This window comes from Octopus sinensis, linkage group LG13 (assembly GCF_006345805.1).
Source record: "Octopus sinensis linkage group LG13, ASM634580v1, whole genome shotgun sequence".
Classification (NCBI taxonomy): domain Eukaryota; kingdom Metazoa; phylum Mollusca; class Cephalopoda; order Octopoda; family Octopodidae; genus Octopus; species Octopus sinensis.
In genome coordinates, this window is record NC_043009.1 from 35,070,744 (window position 1) to 35,084,596 (window position 13,853).

General features: G+C 33.9%; 1 protein-coding gene across 1 annotated transcript in view; it reads right to left on the reverse strand.

Annotated features, from left to right (window-relative positions):
- Window positions 1-13,853, reverse strand: part of LOC115218269 (glycine receptor subunit alpha-2-like) — a 602,367-nt gene that overhangs the window by 87,620 nt on the left and 500,894 nt on the right. Inside the window, exon 6 of the mRNA XM_029788018.2 lies at window positions 9,238-9,348. Coding sequence (XP_029643878.2) covers window positions 9,238-9,348 — 111 coding nt within the window. The remainder of the gene's footprint in view (window positions 1-9,237; window positions 9,349-13,853) is intronic.

The window sequence follows — 13,853 nt, forward strand, 5'->3', positions numbered from 1 at the left end:
AGGAGAATTTTGGAGATAAAGCGTATGATGCCGTTCTGAAAGAATTTGCAATTTAACTTATCTTTAATTTTCCTGAGCTATTCAATGACTTCACTGCTACATATATATATATATACTTAGATGAACGTAGAGAAGGCTTTGATGTGTTGCATAATGTTATCTACAATAGGTTTGCTGGTTATACCTATCTCCCTATTTGTGGGATTATTACTACTGATGGTTTGGCGAGAATTTATCTTTATGGCTCCTCAGGGATCCGAAAGGTTTCAGTGGGGTGAGTCGTTCTACTCTTCGATTTTAAATTTCATAGCTTGGGTTTTGCCTCATCATTGATTAAATTAGAAGTCGTCGACTATTTCATATGCTGTTTGTTATATTACTGATTAGCAATTCCCTATGAGCGCGGTTATGTACGTCAGTGACATTTGCTTTTGTTTTATCTGCCTGGGGAATTCTTAAAAGGGATGCATGTAATTCACGTTGGTTGGTATTGGATTTGTGGTTGAATCCAGTAATTTTAAATAATGCGTCACTCGTTGTATACATTAGTATGCATACATGCATATATACACACATACGCACGCACACACACACACACGTGCGCACACACACACGTGCGCACACACACACGAGCGCACACACACACGGGTATATACGAATGTTTTGCTTAATGCAATTGATATATGTTGAACGCAAATTCTTGCAAAGATCCAAGTCTAATGCAAGGAAAATAAAGATTAAAGTTCCTAAAATATTTTCTCTCTTCATCTGTGTATCTATCAATTTTGAAATCCTCTACAATCGCGTGTATAATAACATAATCACATCCAAATTCACGATATTTTAAAGTGGATCGCTCGAAATATTGTGGAACTCTTTTCATATGAAAGCACTGGAGGCACCTTTAATCCACAAACAAAGCATTATGTATGTGTGTGTTTGTTATCAGTTTCATTTGTTCCCTCTCAAGTCGATGTCCATGTTTATCTTGATGGATTTGATTGTTTTCATATAAGGTCACCTAAACATTTCTTTAACACTTAAGGACGCGAAGGGAAGGGGAAATCTGAATTAACAATACACTTGTTGAGTCCCGAAGGAAATACGCAAGTGACAGAAGAAGAAGAAGAAGAAGAAAAAGAAGAAGAAGAAGAAGAAGAAAAAGAAGAAGAAGAAGAAGAGGTAGAAGAGGAAGAAGAAGAGGAAGAAGAAGAAGAGGAATAATAATAATAATAATAATAATAATAATAATAATAATAATAATAATAATAATAATAAGAAGAAGAAGAAGAAGAAGAAGAAGAAGAAGAGAAAAGTTCATAGGAATTACTGTCATATATGCAATCAGGTTGATGAAATAGATTTCCTTGATTATAATGTATATCTTTAAATATTAAATTCAAGTTCGTTAAATTACCTTTGATGGAAATTAATACTTCTGTGGTCATCATATGCAAAAGTGATTAGGTGTAGTGAGGATTAAAAGTAGACTAATCGTTAAGAATTATATAGTAATATGCTTTGAAGTAATTTTAATATTTTATAGTTATACATGTTAACTCTAGTGTACTATGTAAAGAATTTATATGCTGAATTATCCGTTAAGTGAATTGAATATTTAACGTTTCAACTATGAGGGCGACAGTTATAGAAGGAAAGAAGGGCAATATTCAATTTAAATGATACAAAGATTGACTTGTATTTCTGTATAATAGGATGTGTAACTTCATGAATCATGGATGATGAAGTGAAATTGGGAATCTAATGCTTTGAGTTTACATAACAGAGGTGATTTTATTTGAATGAATGTATACAAACATACAGAAAAGCACACACATATATAAATGTATACAAACGTAAACGTATGCGTGTGTGACTGACTACAAATTTATAGAGCTGAACACGGAGCGCAAAAAGCAATTAAATAAGATATATTTACGGAAATTAACGAAGTGTGCGGGTTCAAGCGAAAGAACGCGTATGTATGTTTGTATATATGAGCCTCAGAGTTATACAGCTATTTTGTCTAATAGCCTTCATTCAAAAAGTAATTTTTTTACATTACGTATATAGAAGAATTTGTGGGTTTTGCAAATAGCGAACTAAAACTTTAAATGAAAACATTTCGTATATAGAATAAACTATGGGTTTTGCAAGTAGCGAAAACATTGAAATAAATATATATTAAATTATCATTAATGAAAATAAAGGCGAGAGAGTGTGAGAGTGTGTGGCAAATAAAAATGGAAAATTTCACCTGCAACGAATTGATATTGTTTATTACATTAAAATCCACTCCGCAATGAATACAATGAATATTTAAATTTGGGAAAAAACTTGTTTAAATATTCAATAAACTTCAGAAATCGAAATTGCAGGAAATTTCTTGGAACATGAACTTATGAAAAAATTTCCAGACTGCTTTCCTTTAGTAACTCTCACATGCCTAACCAATAAGCAGCTTTCTCCATTATAATATGGATATATGTACATGTATATATATATAATATATATATATATATATATATATATATATATATATATATATATATATATATATATATATATATATATATGCGTGTGTGAGTGTGTGTGTACGTGCGTGTAGGAATATATGTCAGCACTTACAATTGGGTTTATTCCAAACAATCTAATCATTGTTACAATATGTTTTATTGTGAGCGACTCTATGTCATATTACGTTATAGTACACGTGTACATCGCTAGTTATTTTACGAACGGTATAAATGATGTTCCATTTCATCGAAATGTGGTTTATACATTCAGAAAAAAATGTGACACAAATTGGAAAGAAAATATATTTGTATAGTACATTATTATAATTAAGGCGGTGAGCAAGCAGAATCGTTAGCACACAGGGCAAAATACTTGGTGGTATTTCTTCCGTCTTTACATTCTGAAATCGAATTCCGCCGAGGTCGACTTTGTCTTTCATCCTTTCGGGGTGCATTAATATCAGTTGCGTACTGGGGACGATCTAATTGACTGGCCCCTCCCCACAATGTTCATGCCCTGTCCCTATTGTAGAAAGCATTATTATTATTATTATTATTATATTATTATTATTATTATTATTATTATTATTATTATTATTATTATTATTTTTCCTTCTTTCTTCAAATTTTCTTCCGTTTCTCGCCGAGTGTTTTCCATACACCTAGGGCAGAGAAGCTCATTCGCAGATTATACACGCAAATTCACAGATAAAATATGTATTTAAAAATTAATAAATAAATAAATCCATGGATGGATTTTGTTTTCACAGCGATAATGCTCTTCTCAGTACATGAACCGTTCCAGTTAATACGATTTTTTGCACTTCCTGTTGGGATGGTAAGCCTGGAATCATTTTCAAATAGGTTTCAGTACCTTTTTTTATCATTCCTAGAGATCCTACAATCACTGGTACTGTAGTCGCCTTGAGATGCCACATCTTTTCAATTTCTATTAGCAGGTTTTTATATTTACTAATCTTGTCAAATTCTTCCACCGCTATATTGTGATCGCAAGGGATACTCATGTCAATTAATAAACACATCTTTTTTGTTTGATCTCTTATAATAATATCCGGTTTATTAGCTTTTATAGTCTTTTCGGTCTGTACGGGGAAGTTCCATAGAATCGACACATTTTCTCCCTCAGTCACAGCTTCAGGATGGTGTTTATACCATTTGTCAGCAGTTTTGATTGTAAATACTGGCCGACTCTGTCATGTCTTGCGTTATATTCTGCAGGTGCTAAGACTCTGCACCCCGAGATTAGGTGGTCTATTGTTTCAATCTCATCGTTACAAAATCGTCATTTTGGGTCAGCTCCATTTTTTATCACATTGGCTTGGTAGTTCCGGGTTAATAAGCTTTGGTTATTATTATTATTATTATTATTATTATCATTATTATTATTATTATTATTCAGTAGTCTTATTTTTATAACGTCCTTTCACTGCACTACCGAGCACAGCTCTGTGTGCCTTGGGTATGAGCTGAGGTTTGCTGTGATGCTCTTATGGTTACCTAGTAGTGCTATTTTCTGTATGTTATATATATTTGTTTGTCCTGTTGTTTTATGTTATGTATTTGTCTGAATATTTGTTTTCATACCTAGTGCGCCCACTATGATAGGAATTGTTTCTGTTTTTAGACCACATTAGAATTACCTCTATTGCCGGGTCTTTGTGTTTTGAAAGTTTCTCCATTTCTTTTAGAGAAACGTTGTCATCTGTTGGTATTGATACATCAATTAGGAAGCATTTTTTCTTCATGAACTCTGATTATTATTATTATTATTATTATTATTATTATTATTATTATTATTATTATTATTATTATTGTTCTTCTTCTTCTTATTATTATTATTATCATTATACTGACAGTTATCTTATACTATACTGAGAGAGATCAATATATTCGTCTATTTTAGTAGTGACTATTCCATCGCTAAATTCTGAATGTCAGTATATATATTTACCGTATGAATTCGTGGCTGATTCAGCAAAATGCTACTTGACAATTATAGAATAAGGAAGGCAGCTATATGCAATATAAAACCATAGCATTAGATATAACCGTAAGTAGATATAGAGGTGTAAACGCTCTCGCTTTAGTTGTTTGGCGCACGTATACACGTTCGTTCAAACTTTCACAAGGACATAAGCATACGCATACTCGTGGTTTTGCGCACATACGCTCAACCAGCGAATTAAATAAATACTAATAAAGTTAGTGCAGACAAATGGCTAGTGATACAACTCCGTCTGGCAAAGAGTCACAGTTTCTGTGGTAGGATTCACTAGGCCTGGCCGATTTACTTGTAGCGTCATGAATATGGCCATTGTATACCGATTAATGTGAGATAAATACCAACTTCAGCCTGTCAATAAATATCGTTCACCATGAGATGAAAATGCAAAATACCTACGCTTATCCACACAGTTGGTCCTATCACTGGCATTAATACTTTCTGTAGACCATCGATTATTTCATTAGCCGTTCATACAAAAAAATACACATCTACTATGTTTGTATTTATATACATACTCGTGACTAAACTAGTGCTGTACGTATATCGGCCAGACCTAGTGAGCAACACCACAGAATATGTGACTCTTCACCAAGCGGAGTCATATCACCAGTCACCTTTCGGCATTGATGTTATTAATATCTATTTAATTCGCTGTGCGAGCGTATTTGTGCCAAACCACGCGTGTGCGTATTCTTCTATCTTTGTGAAAATTTGTACGAATGACCGTACGTGCGCCAAAGAACGTAAGCGAGAGCGTTTGTACATCCGTATATACTAATGGTTATATATCTAATAATTTTTTTCGCAGTATTGTGTATTTGTTTCTTTTTGCATCTGGTATTTGTTATTAGTAATCTTCTATAAGAATGAAGCTGTATCCCTTAGTTTGCTGTTTTATAGACACATAACAGGTAGAAATCTAGCGAAACAGACGTTACTTTAATGAGATACACCTTGTAATCACCTGGTTAATCAGATAGTTGTACTGGTTAATCTATGGTTTTCTCCATTTTTTTTATTATTTACACACACACACACACATATATATATATACATATATGCATGCATACATACATACATACATACATACATACATACATACATACATACATACATACATACATACATACATACATACATATATATATATATATATATATATATATATATATATATATATATTATATATATATATATATATATGTATGTATAAACACACACATACAATACACACTAACACACAAGCATATCTGCAATTCATAGAACCGAAAACACACTCTAAAGCATTAGAACAGTAATATATATTCTAGGAAGTTAGAAGTTATGGTAACTCCATGACCGTCCTAATTTTTAACTTCCTAACACACACACATACATACACACACACACACACGTACATATATAGTGCTTGTCTCCACTACCTGTATTGGTTCTTCTACGTCCCTTTAACTTAGCTGTTCGGTAAAATTGACCAACCAAGAGAGTAAGTACCAGCCTTAGCAAAAGAAGCAGCAGGGTCGATTCATTGGACTAAAATTCTCCAAACGCGGGACCCTGTATGGGCGCGCTCAAATGACTGAAACAAATAATAGGTGAAAGGAAGATTATTATTTTATTGTTTTATTATATTACAAAACCTTATTGTATTTTAATGATATTTATTATACTGTATTGTGTGTCTTTCATATTGCATTATAGTAAATTTAAGAAAAACGAGATATTTTCTTTAAATTATATTCTGCACAGGCAAACCTCACCTTATACCCGTACCCACTTATTTAATAAGTCATCAATATTTGGCTAATAACCCAAATATTTCATGGATAGTTGCTATGACAATCTCACCATAGCATTCACAACTCTAAAGCCACGCACCCATTCATGCAGACCTAAATCAAACACTTTCATATTTCCTAATAGAAGTAGTGTGCTGGTTGAGTTGGTAGAACGTCGGCGAGATTCCTTCTTCAAGTTCTCTGTACTGCGCGCTTCAGTTCCCGCCTCCCACCGAGGTTAACTTTACTTTACATCCTTCCTTCATTGATAAATAAAGTATCAGTACTGCGAAAATACAGGCTCTTCTTCTTCTTCTTCTTCTTCGTTGTCGTCATCGCTTTCTCATTTGTCTTCTTCATTTCTCTACCTCTTACCCTACAGATGCTTTCTTCAGGTTTTGAGACCTGACCATGACACTCTGTATATACTAAAACTTCATAAGGAATTGACAGACCCAGAAGAAGGGACGATTTCTTAAGATACTCAGTCAGGGATGTGTTGCAGTTTAAACACGAGAAGCGATAAATAAGTGCAAACGTGAAAATTATCCGTTATAAAAGAAATTTACTTTTGAATAGTAGCCTTCAGTATTGTTTCATTCACATTCTCTGACCCCAACATTTTAATATAAATGATGGAAAAGTTGGAGAAGAGATTTAAGGCGCACATGAATAAAACAAAAATAACAATGCCAATTTAGGGCTCAAAATATTATAAAAAGAACTAGACCTCATCTTCTGTGATACAAACATATTCTCACACAGAAATATTGGTAGAGACGGAAAACATTTTCCCTTGTTATTGAGTAGGGAACGCAGTGTCCATTATCCTTTAAGGGGGATCTGAAACGCCGGTTTTGACTTCAAAATATTCCGTCTCTCCATCAGGAGTGATCACTTTCACTCGGGTGTTCTCACACAGCTCTCAGGTATGAAGTTAAAGTTAGCAAGGAATTCGAAAGTGAGGTTCTTTCTGACAAAAGTGGGATCTCTTCTTCTAAAAGAGGCTGAAACATGGACGCTCACTAAAGCATTAAAGAAGCAGATGGACGGTTGTTATACGAGGATGCTTAGAATGGCACTCAATGGCACTCAATATCTCATGGAAGAATCATACAACAAACGCTGACTTATACCAGGGACTACCAAATGTAACATTGAAAATACAGCATAGAAGGATCAGGTTAGCTGGACACTGCTTCAGACATACCGATGAAATTGCTAACAAGTTTATGCTCTGGTGGCCAGCGGAAGGAAGAACCAGGAGAGGAAAGAGGAAGACGACCTATATCGACATTTTGCTGGAGGATACTGGTATGGAAGGGGTACAAGAGCTGAGGACCATTATGGAAGATCGAGATGAGTGGAGAAAACGTGTGGAAACAATCATGGGGCGTCCTGAGGGACGACCTAGATAGAGATAGTGATGGATGAATTTACATTTACACTTTGCCCTACGTCTTCACTGCCACCATTCATTTCTCCATTTTCATTATCTGTTGGTGAAGCATTATTTCGATTTTCTACTTTCCTTTTCATCTTTTTCATTTCCATGTGTGTTAACCGCCCTTTTTATTATTATTATTATTATTATTATTATTATTATTATTATTATTATTATTATACAGGTGGCAAGATGACAGAAATATTAGCACGGCGAATAAAAATTCGTAGCTGCATTTCTTCAGTCTTTACGTTCTGAGTTCAAATTACTCTGTGGTTGACTTTGCCTCTCATCTGTTCGGGTCCATAAAAGAAGTACAAGTTGAGCACTGGGGTCGATGTAATTGACTAGACCCCTTCCACCAAATTCCAGTCTTTGTACCTATAGCTGTAATATAACAGAATCGTTAGCGCGATCGTACAAAAGTTTTTTTCCGTTCTCAGTTCGAATGCTGATGAGGTCGACACAGCCTTTTATCTTTTCGGGGACGGTAAAAGAAGTACCAGTTGATCACTTGAGTTGATGTAATCCACTTGTTCTTTTCCCCAGAATTAGCTCGTGCGAAAATTTGAAATCCTGAGGCAGCAAGTCAGCAGAATATTTTATTAGCACGCCTAAAAAAATACGTAGCGACATTTCTTCTGACTCTTTACGTTGATCAAATCCTGCCGAGGAAAAATTTTGTCTTTCATCCTCCCAGGGTCATTATAATAAAGTAGTAGCTGAGCACTTGTGTCGATGTAATCTAGTTCCTTAAGTTTGTGCCCAAATTCGAAAAATTTGCATTATTTCTTGCATTATAATTTTAAGTAAGATAGTTCTACAAAACCAAATGGTAGCGAGATATAATCATGGCAGAAGAGAGAAAGAGAGAAATAGAGAGAAACTGGACGAGACACAGAGAGAAGGAAAATAGAAAACCAAAAACAGAGAGCTGGAGAGAGAGAGAAAGAGAGAGAAAGAAAGAGAGAATGAGAGAGAAAGTGAGAGAGAGAGATATTAATGTTGTATTTGATATCCGTTTTTCTTCCCCACTGTCTTACATAAGATACTTTTGGCTGTGTTTCTTGTCTCTCGGCAACAGCTTCTTGTCAGATAGTATAACTAAAGTGCCTTTCTATATGACTGCCTAAAAGCGGAATCTCTGGTAACCATACGATTTTGTCATAGCCCTCACACCCTTATTTCTCTGTACTGACTACCCACACGCTGTTGCTTAAAAAAAACCCTCTTCAATACAGCTAATATTACTTCTCTCCGTTTCTTAACTATTAAAGACTTTTACTGTGCTCTTTAAATTTAAGTACCATCTACCTTATTCTACAATATTAAAAAGGGTTCTTCTCTGGATCTATATTTTTAGGACAGTTTCCCCCAAGATCTGTAATGTCAAGAGTCTTTGCCATTGATATATAATTACCAGTAAACTTTGTAATATGTATAGAATGACACTGTAGGAAAGAGAATTTCACCTACCTTGTGTATGAGCTTAGCATCTAATTCGAGGTATTCAGCATCAATGAGATCGTAGAAATCCAATCGTTTGTCTGTCCATTCTTGGGTAATTAAGGCATTCAGGGAGTAGTCCTGCAGAGAAGAACAAAACCAGTGATAATATTAATGCCACGCAATTTCAGAACTTCTGTCATATTTCGGCAGGAAGGATCCATGAAATCGACTCCTGTACTTGATAAATCTTTAAGGTATTTAGAGAAAATATGTTGGTAAGGTGGAAGAATTTGAACTGTGAATATACATTGTCACAAGTATAAATGATTTCCGTCCAGGAGTTTGCTGTTTATGCTGTCACTGTCAACAGCTATAATAATCTTTCCTAATGTTGGTACAAGTCCTGAAAATTTTGAGATGAGGGTTAGTCGGTATATCGACTCGCAAAATATAAAGGGCAAAGCCGTCCTGGGTGGAATTTGAACTCGGAACATAAAGAGATAAGAAACTTTGCTAAGTATTTTTTCCTGTGTCGTAACGTCTGGTACATATATTATTGTCCCTGAAAGGATGAAAGTCAAATTCGAATACCGAGGAATTTGAGCCCAGAACGTAAAGTCAGACGAAATGCGCAAAGGTCCGGCGAACTAACGATTCAACCAGTTGGCCGCATTTTTTAAAAGTAAGCCTACCTCACTTAATATACAAATTCGATCTCAGAAGATTAGAACAAATTCTACAAGCATGCTTCTATCCAATATAGCGGTAGAAGTTACGCATTTTGTGAAAGGGTAGAAAGGAGTGTAGTTCAATGTTATCGATGTATTGTTCAACAGATTTGAACTCAGAACATAAATAAGTATAGCTTAATACTACACGCAGATGAGATGTTCTTGTTTAACTCTAAGTCAAAGAAACCTAAAATCAAAGAATGGTAGTCGTGACAAGTTTTCTTTTTATGCGCAGGCAACCTATACGACAAGACTAATTTATTTATTTCTAAAACCGTGAGGTGTTATTTCAGGGAGATTGCTTGCTATTATTGTTCAAGTAGAGGGAACATGTAGAAATACCCGGATCTTTACCTTTTGACCTACAGATTTAAAAAATAATTTTTTGTGACTAAACGATTTCAAACTTCGGACACTGGTAGAATGTGTCATATAAAATATATTTTACTCTTAGCATTTTTGAGAAAAACTTATATTTACGAGGTTATTTAACGTCAAAGTTCTCGTATTTCGGTAATTTCAACCAATCAATGACGTGTATTCAGCTGAATAAAAATTACTGCTGTTGTTTGTCAACAAGAACTTCCGGCAGTGTATATTTCGTTTGTCACTGTTATTTATGACAACCCTAACCCTAAAACCCTAACTCTAGCCATAAAACCCTAACCCTAACTCTAAAACCTTAACCCTAGCCCTAAAATTCCAACCCTAACCCTAGTCCTAAAACCCTAACCCTAACCCTAAAACCTTAAAACCAGTACAAACGAATGAACGATGTCATAAATAACAGGGACAAACGAAAAATATACCGCCGATAGTTGTTGTTGATAAAGAACGGCAGTAATTTTATTCAGCTGAATACACGTCATTGATTGGTTGAAATTACCGAAATACGAGAACTTTGACGCGAAACAACTTCTTAAATATAAGTTTTTCTCAAAAATGCTAAGAGTAAATATATTTAATATGAAACATTCTATCAGTGTCCGAAGTGTTTAGTTACAACAAAAATATTTTTTTAATCTGTAGGTCAAAAGGTGACGTGAAAATATTTATGAAATATTAAATGAGTATTATGAAATGCAAAACAGTGACTCTATTTTAGTGTAATTAAGTCAATTTAATTCGGACCATTATATTACTACTGGTTGGGTTATTGACCCAGTGGCGAAAAATTGCAAATTCAGTCCCGAGGGGAAATCAGCACACAGGGACGCACCCAGAGAATAAGTGATATAATGAACCTCAGTGCATGATTGGTAATTATTTAATCGAACAGTTGAGCGGAAATTGAATTCAGAACATAAATACGCATAATCATGGAATGCAATAAGGAATCTTGTGTTGCATTAAATTGTTTCTAATATCATAATACCGATGATATTAACACGAAGAATGTTTATTAAGATGAATAGAAAGCTGTTGGTTGTAGGGAAGTATAGTGTAAGAAACACCTAAGTAGAATATAAGGAGAGAGCGTTATTTAACAAAGAAACACGACTAAACATTTAATGAGAAACATATATTAATTTCTATATTTATAGAAAACATCTAATTAAATTAGCGGGAGACTTGATACTGAAAGGAATATATAAAAGAGAAAGAAAGTATAAAATATAAATCCAAGTATGCTAAAGTTAAGGATGACATCTAAATTAGATAAATATTGATTCAATGACTAGATAATTGAATTAGGATAGTTGTACATAATAAACAAACACTTATGTAAAAGCGGGAAAGACAAGTTCAAACAGGTTAATTCAATAAAATGCAGGATTAATAATTGAAATATCAGTGGTTCAAATTTTCGTGGTAGTAAATACGATACTTTGTGGTTTTCCTTGCAATGATATTTAACTCTGAAAAGAGGTTTTTTTTTAATTATAAGGAAATGTAAACATAAGTACTGATGGCAAGGAACAAATTTTAAATTTGTTTCGTAGGTAACAGTCAGTCTGTCTCTCTCCTTTCACCTATCTCATTCTTTCTGTGTATAGACACACATATATACACAGACACACGCATTACACATGCGCATATGGATATAAATGCCTGCCAGTCAAAAAAAGCTACTCACTTTGCGAGTTTATAAACCCTACTGTAGCACAGAGTTTTATGTACATAAAATATTCGTTACGAACGGAATATGTATAGAATATTTCGTTTCTGCAAATCGATTAACACAGAGCTTAATATAATTGAAAATAATCAGGTTTAGATCTTTAACATAATGATATATAAGCAGAACCTAAAAGAAGAAACAGTAGAAAAATAAAATGAAACTCCAAACCAGAATCAATATGTACTTTATAAATTCTCTGGACTCTGTCATCGTAAAAATATCACCGTAGTTTCACGCTGTCCGTTTTGCCCTAAAGAAATATTTTCATTATTATTTCCATTATTCAAGATATTATTCAAGATATTGTGGGGGTTACGAACAGTCTTCTTAAATCTTTTATAAAGTATTTTTAACTTATTTGTGTTTTTGATGTTTCAGCAATTTTCTTACATCACATGTCTCTAGACTATGATTTGATAAAGCGTCAAAATATTTAATGAAATCCCGAGAGATATTTTATTTAATAAGAGACTCTATAATAGATAATAATAAGAAAAACACACATATTTCTAAATCACATTTATCTGTGGTACTACTTCCCTTTATTTAATATTTCCTTAATCATTGTTGTCTTATTTTACTTATATTTTTATTTATTTATTTATTTCAGTTAGAACTGAAGAAAAATAAATAATGCCTCTATGAAGAAGTTTTGAAATAATCGAAACAAGCAGCAATACTTTTTAATATATTGAATAGATAGAGTGCAGGTGGGAAACAACGAATTCTTTTGAATTGTTGGTTTTCTATTTTACCTATTATCTATTTCTAAATAATCGCTCTTGTATACAAGACTTTACGTGACTACATGGTTAAGATATGACCCCTTCTCAGCTACGTAGTTTCAGGTTCGGTTACACTGTGTAATTATTAAAGCTTCGAATTGATCAATTCCTTGTAAGAAGAATTTTCTGTACAGGCGAGCGTGTGCACATGCTTACTTTCAAGTTCTTGAATGCTAACTCATCTTAGATTTTCGACAGAAGGAGTGAATCTTCGAGCATGATTGACTATTTCTGCCTACGCACAAACAGGCATGCACTCACACAGAAAGATGTACACAAACACAGAAGTGTATACTAGATGACAATTTCGTCGTGTATTCTTTGCGTGTTCGGATTTAGACGTTGTTGCACGCTTTGTTGCACGTCATTTTGCTTTTCCTACAAATCCCTTTTTTGTTTACTTTTCAATATATTTATCAGTCATTGTAAATTATCACATACACATTATAGATAGTTACCTCACAATATTGGAACCGAATTCTAGCTGATACAGGCTTCCAAAAAGCAAAGCACACAGTCCCTGCATTATAGAGGTGCAGGTAAATTGGCTTAAAATGGGCGTTAGTTTCATGTTCAGTCCCACAATATGGCGGCTTGAACGAGTGCCTTCTATTATATCTCCAAGCCGAGCAGAGCATTGTGATTGGATTTAAAAGACAGAAGCTGAAGGAAACCTATCGTATATCTATACGTATATGATTGCATCCTCTCTTCACATTGTAAAAGGATTTCAACGTATAGGAGCTGTGGTATTTGTTTCCAATCTTCCCAAGAAACATGCCCGGTCGTCAGGAAATGGAAAAAGGATTAGTGTCCGAAAATGTATCCCGCAATGAAAAAATTCTGTGAATGTTTATAAAATGATAAAAATACTAATTTTGCCGGTAAAAAAACTAATTTTGCCGGTAAAATTTGAAACGTTTATATTAATTTAGCATTAGAATTCTTCAAGTTGTATAAAAATAGTTATTGTCTCCAACATTCGAAAGAGAAATAAATTCTGCA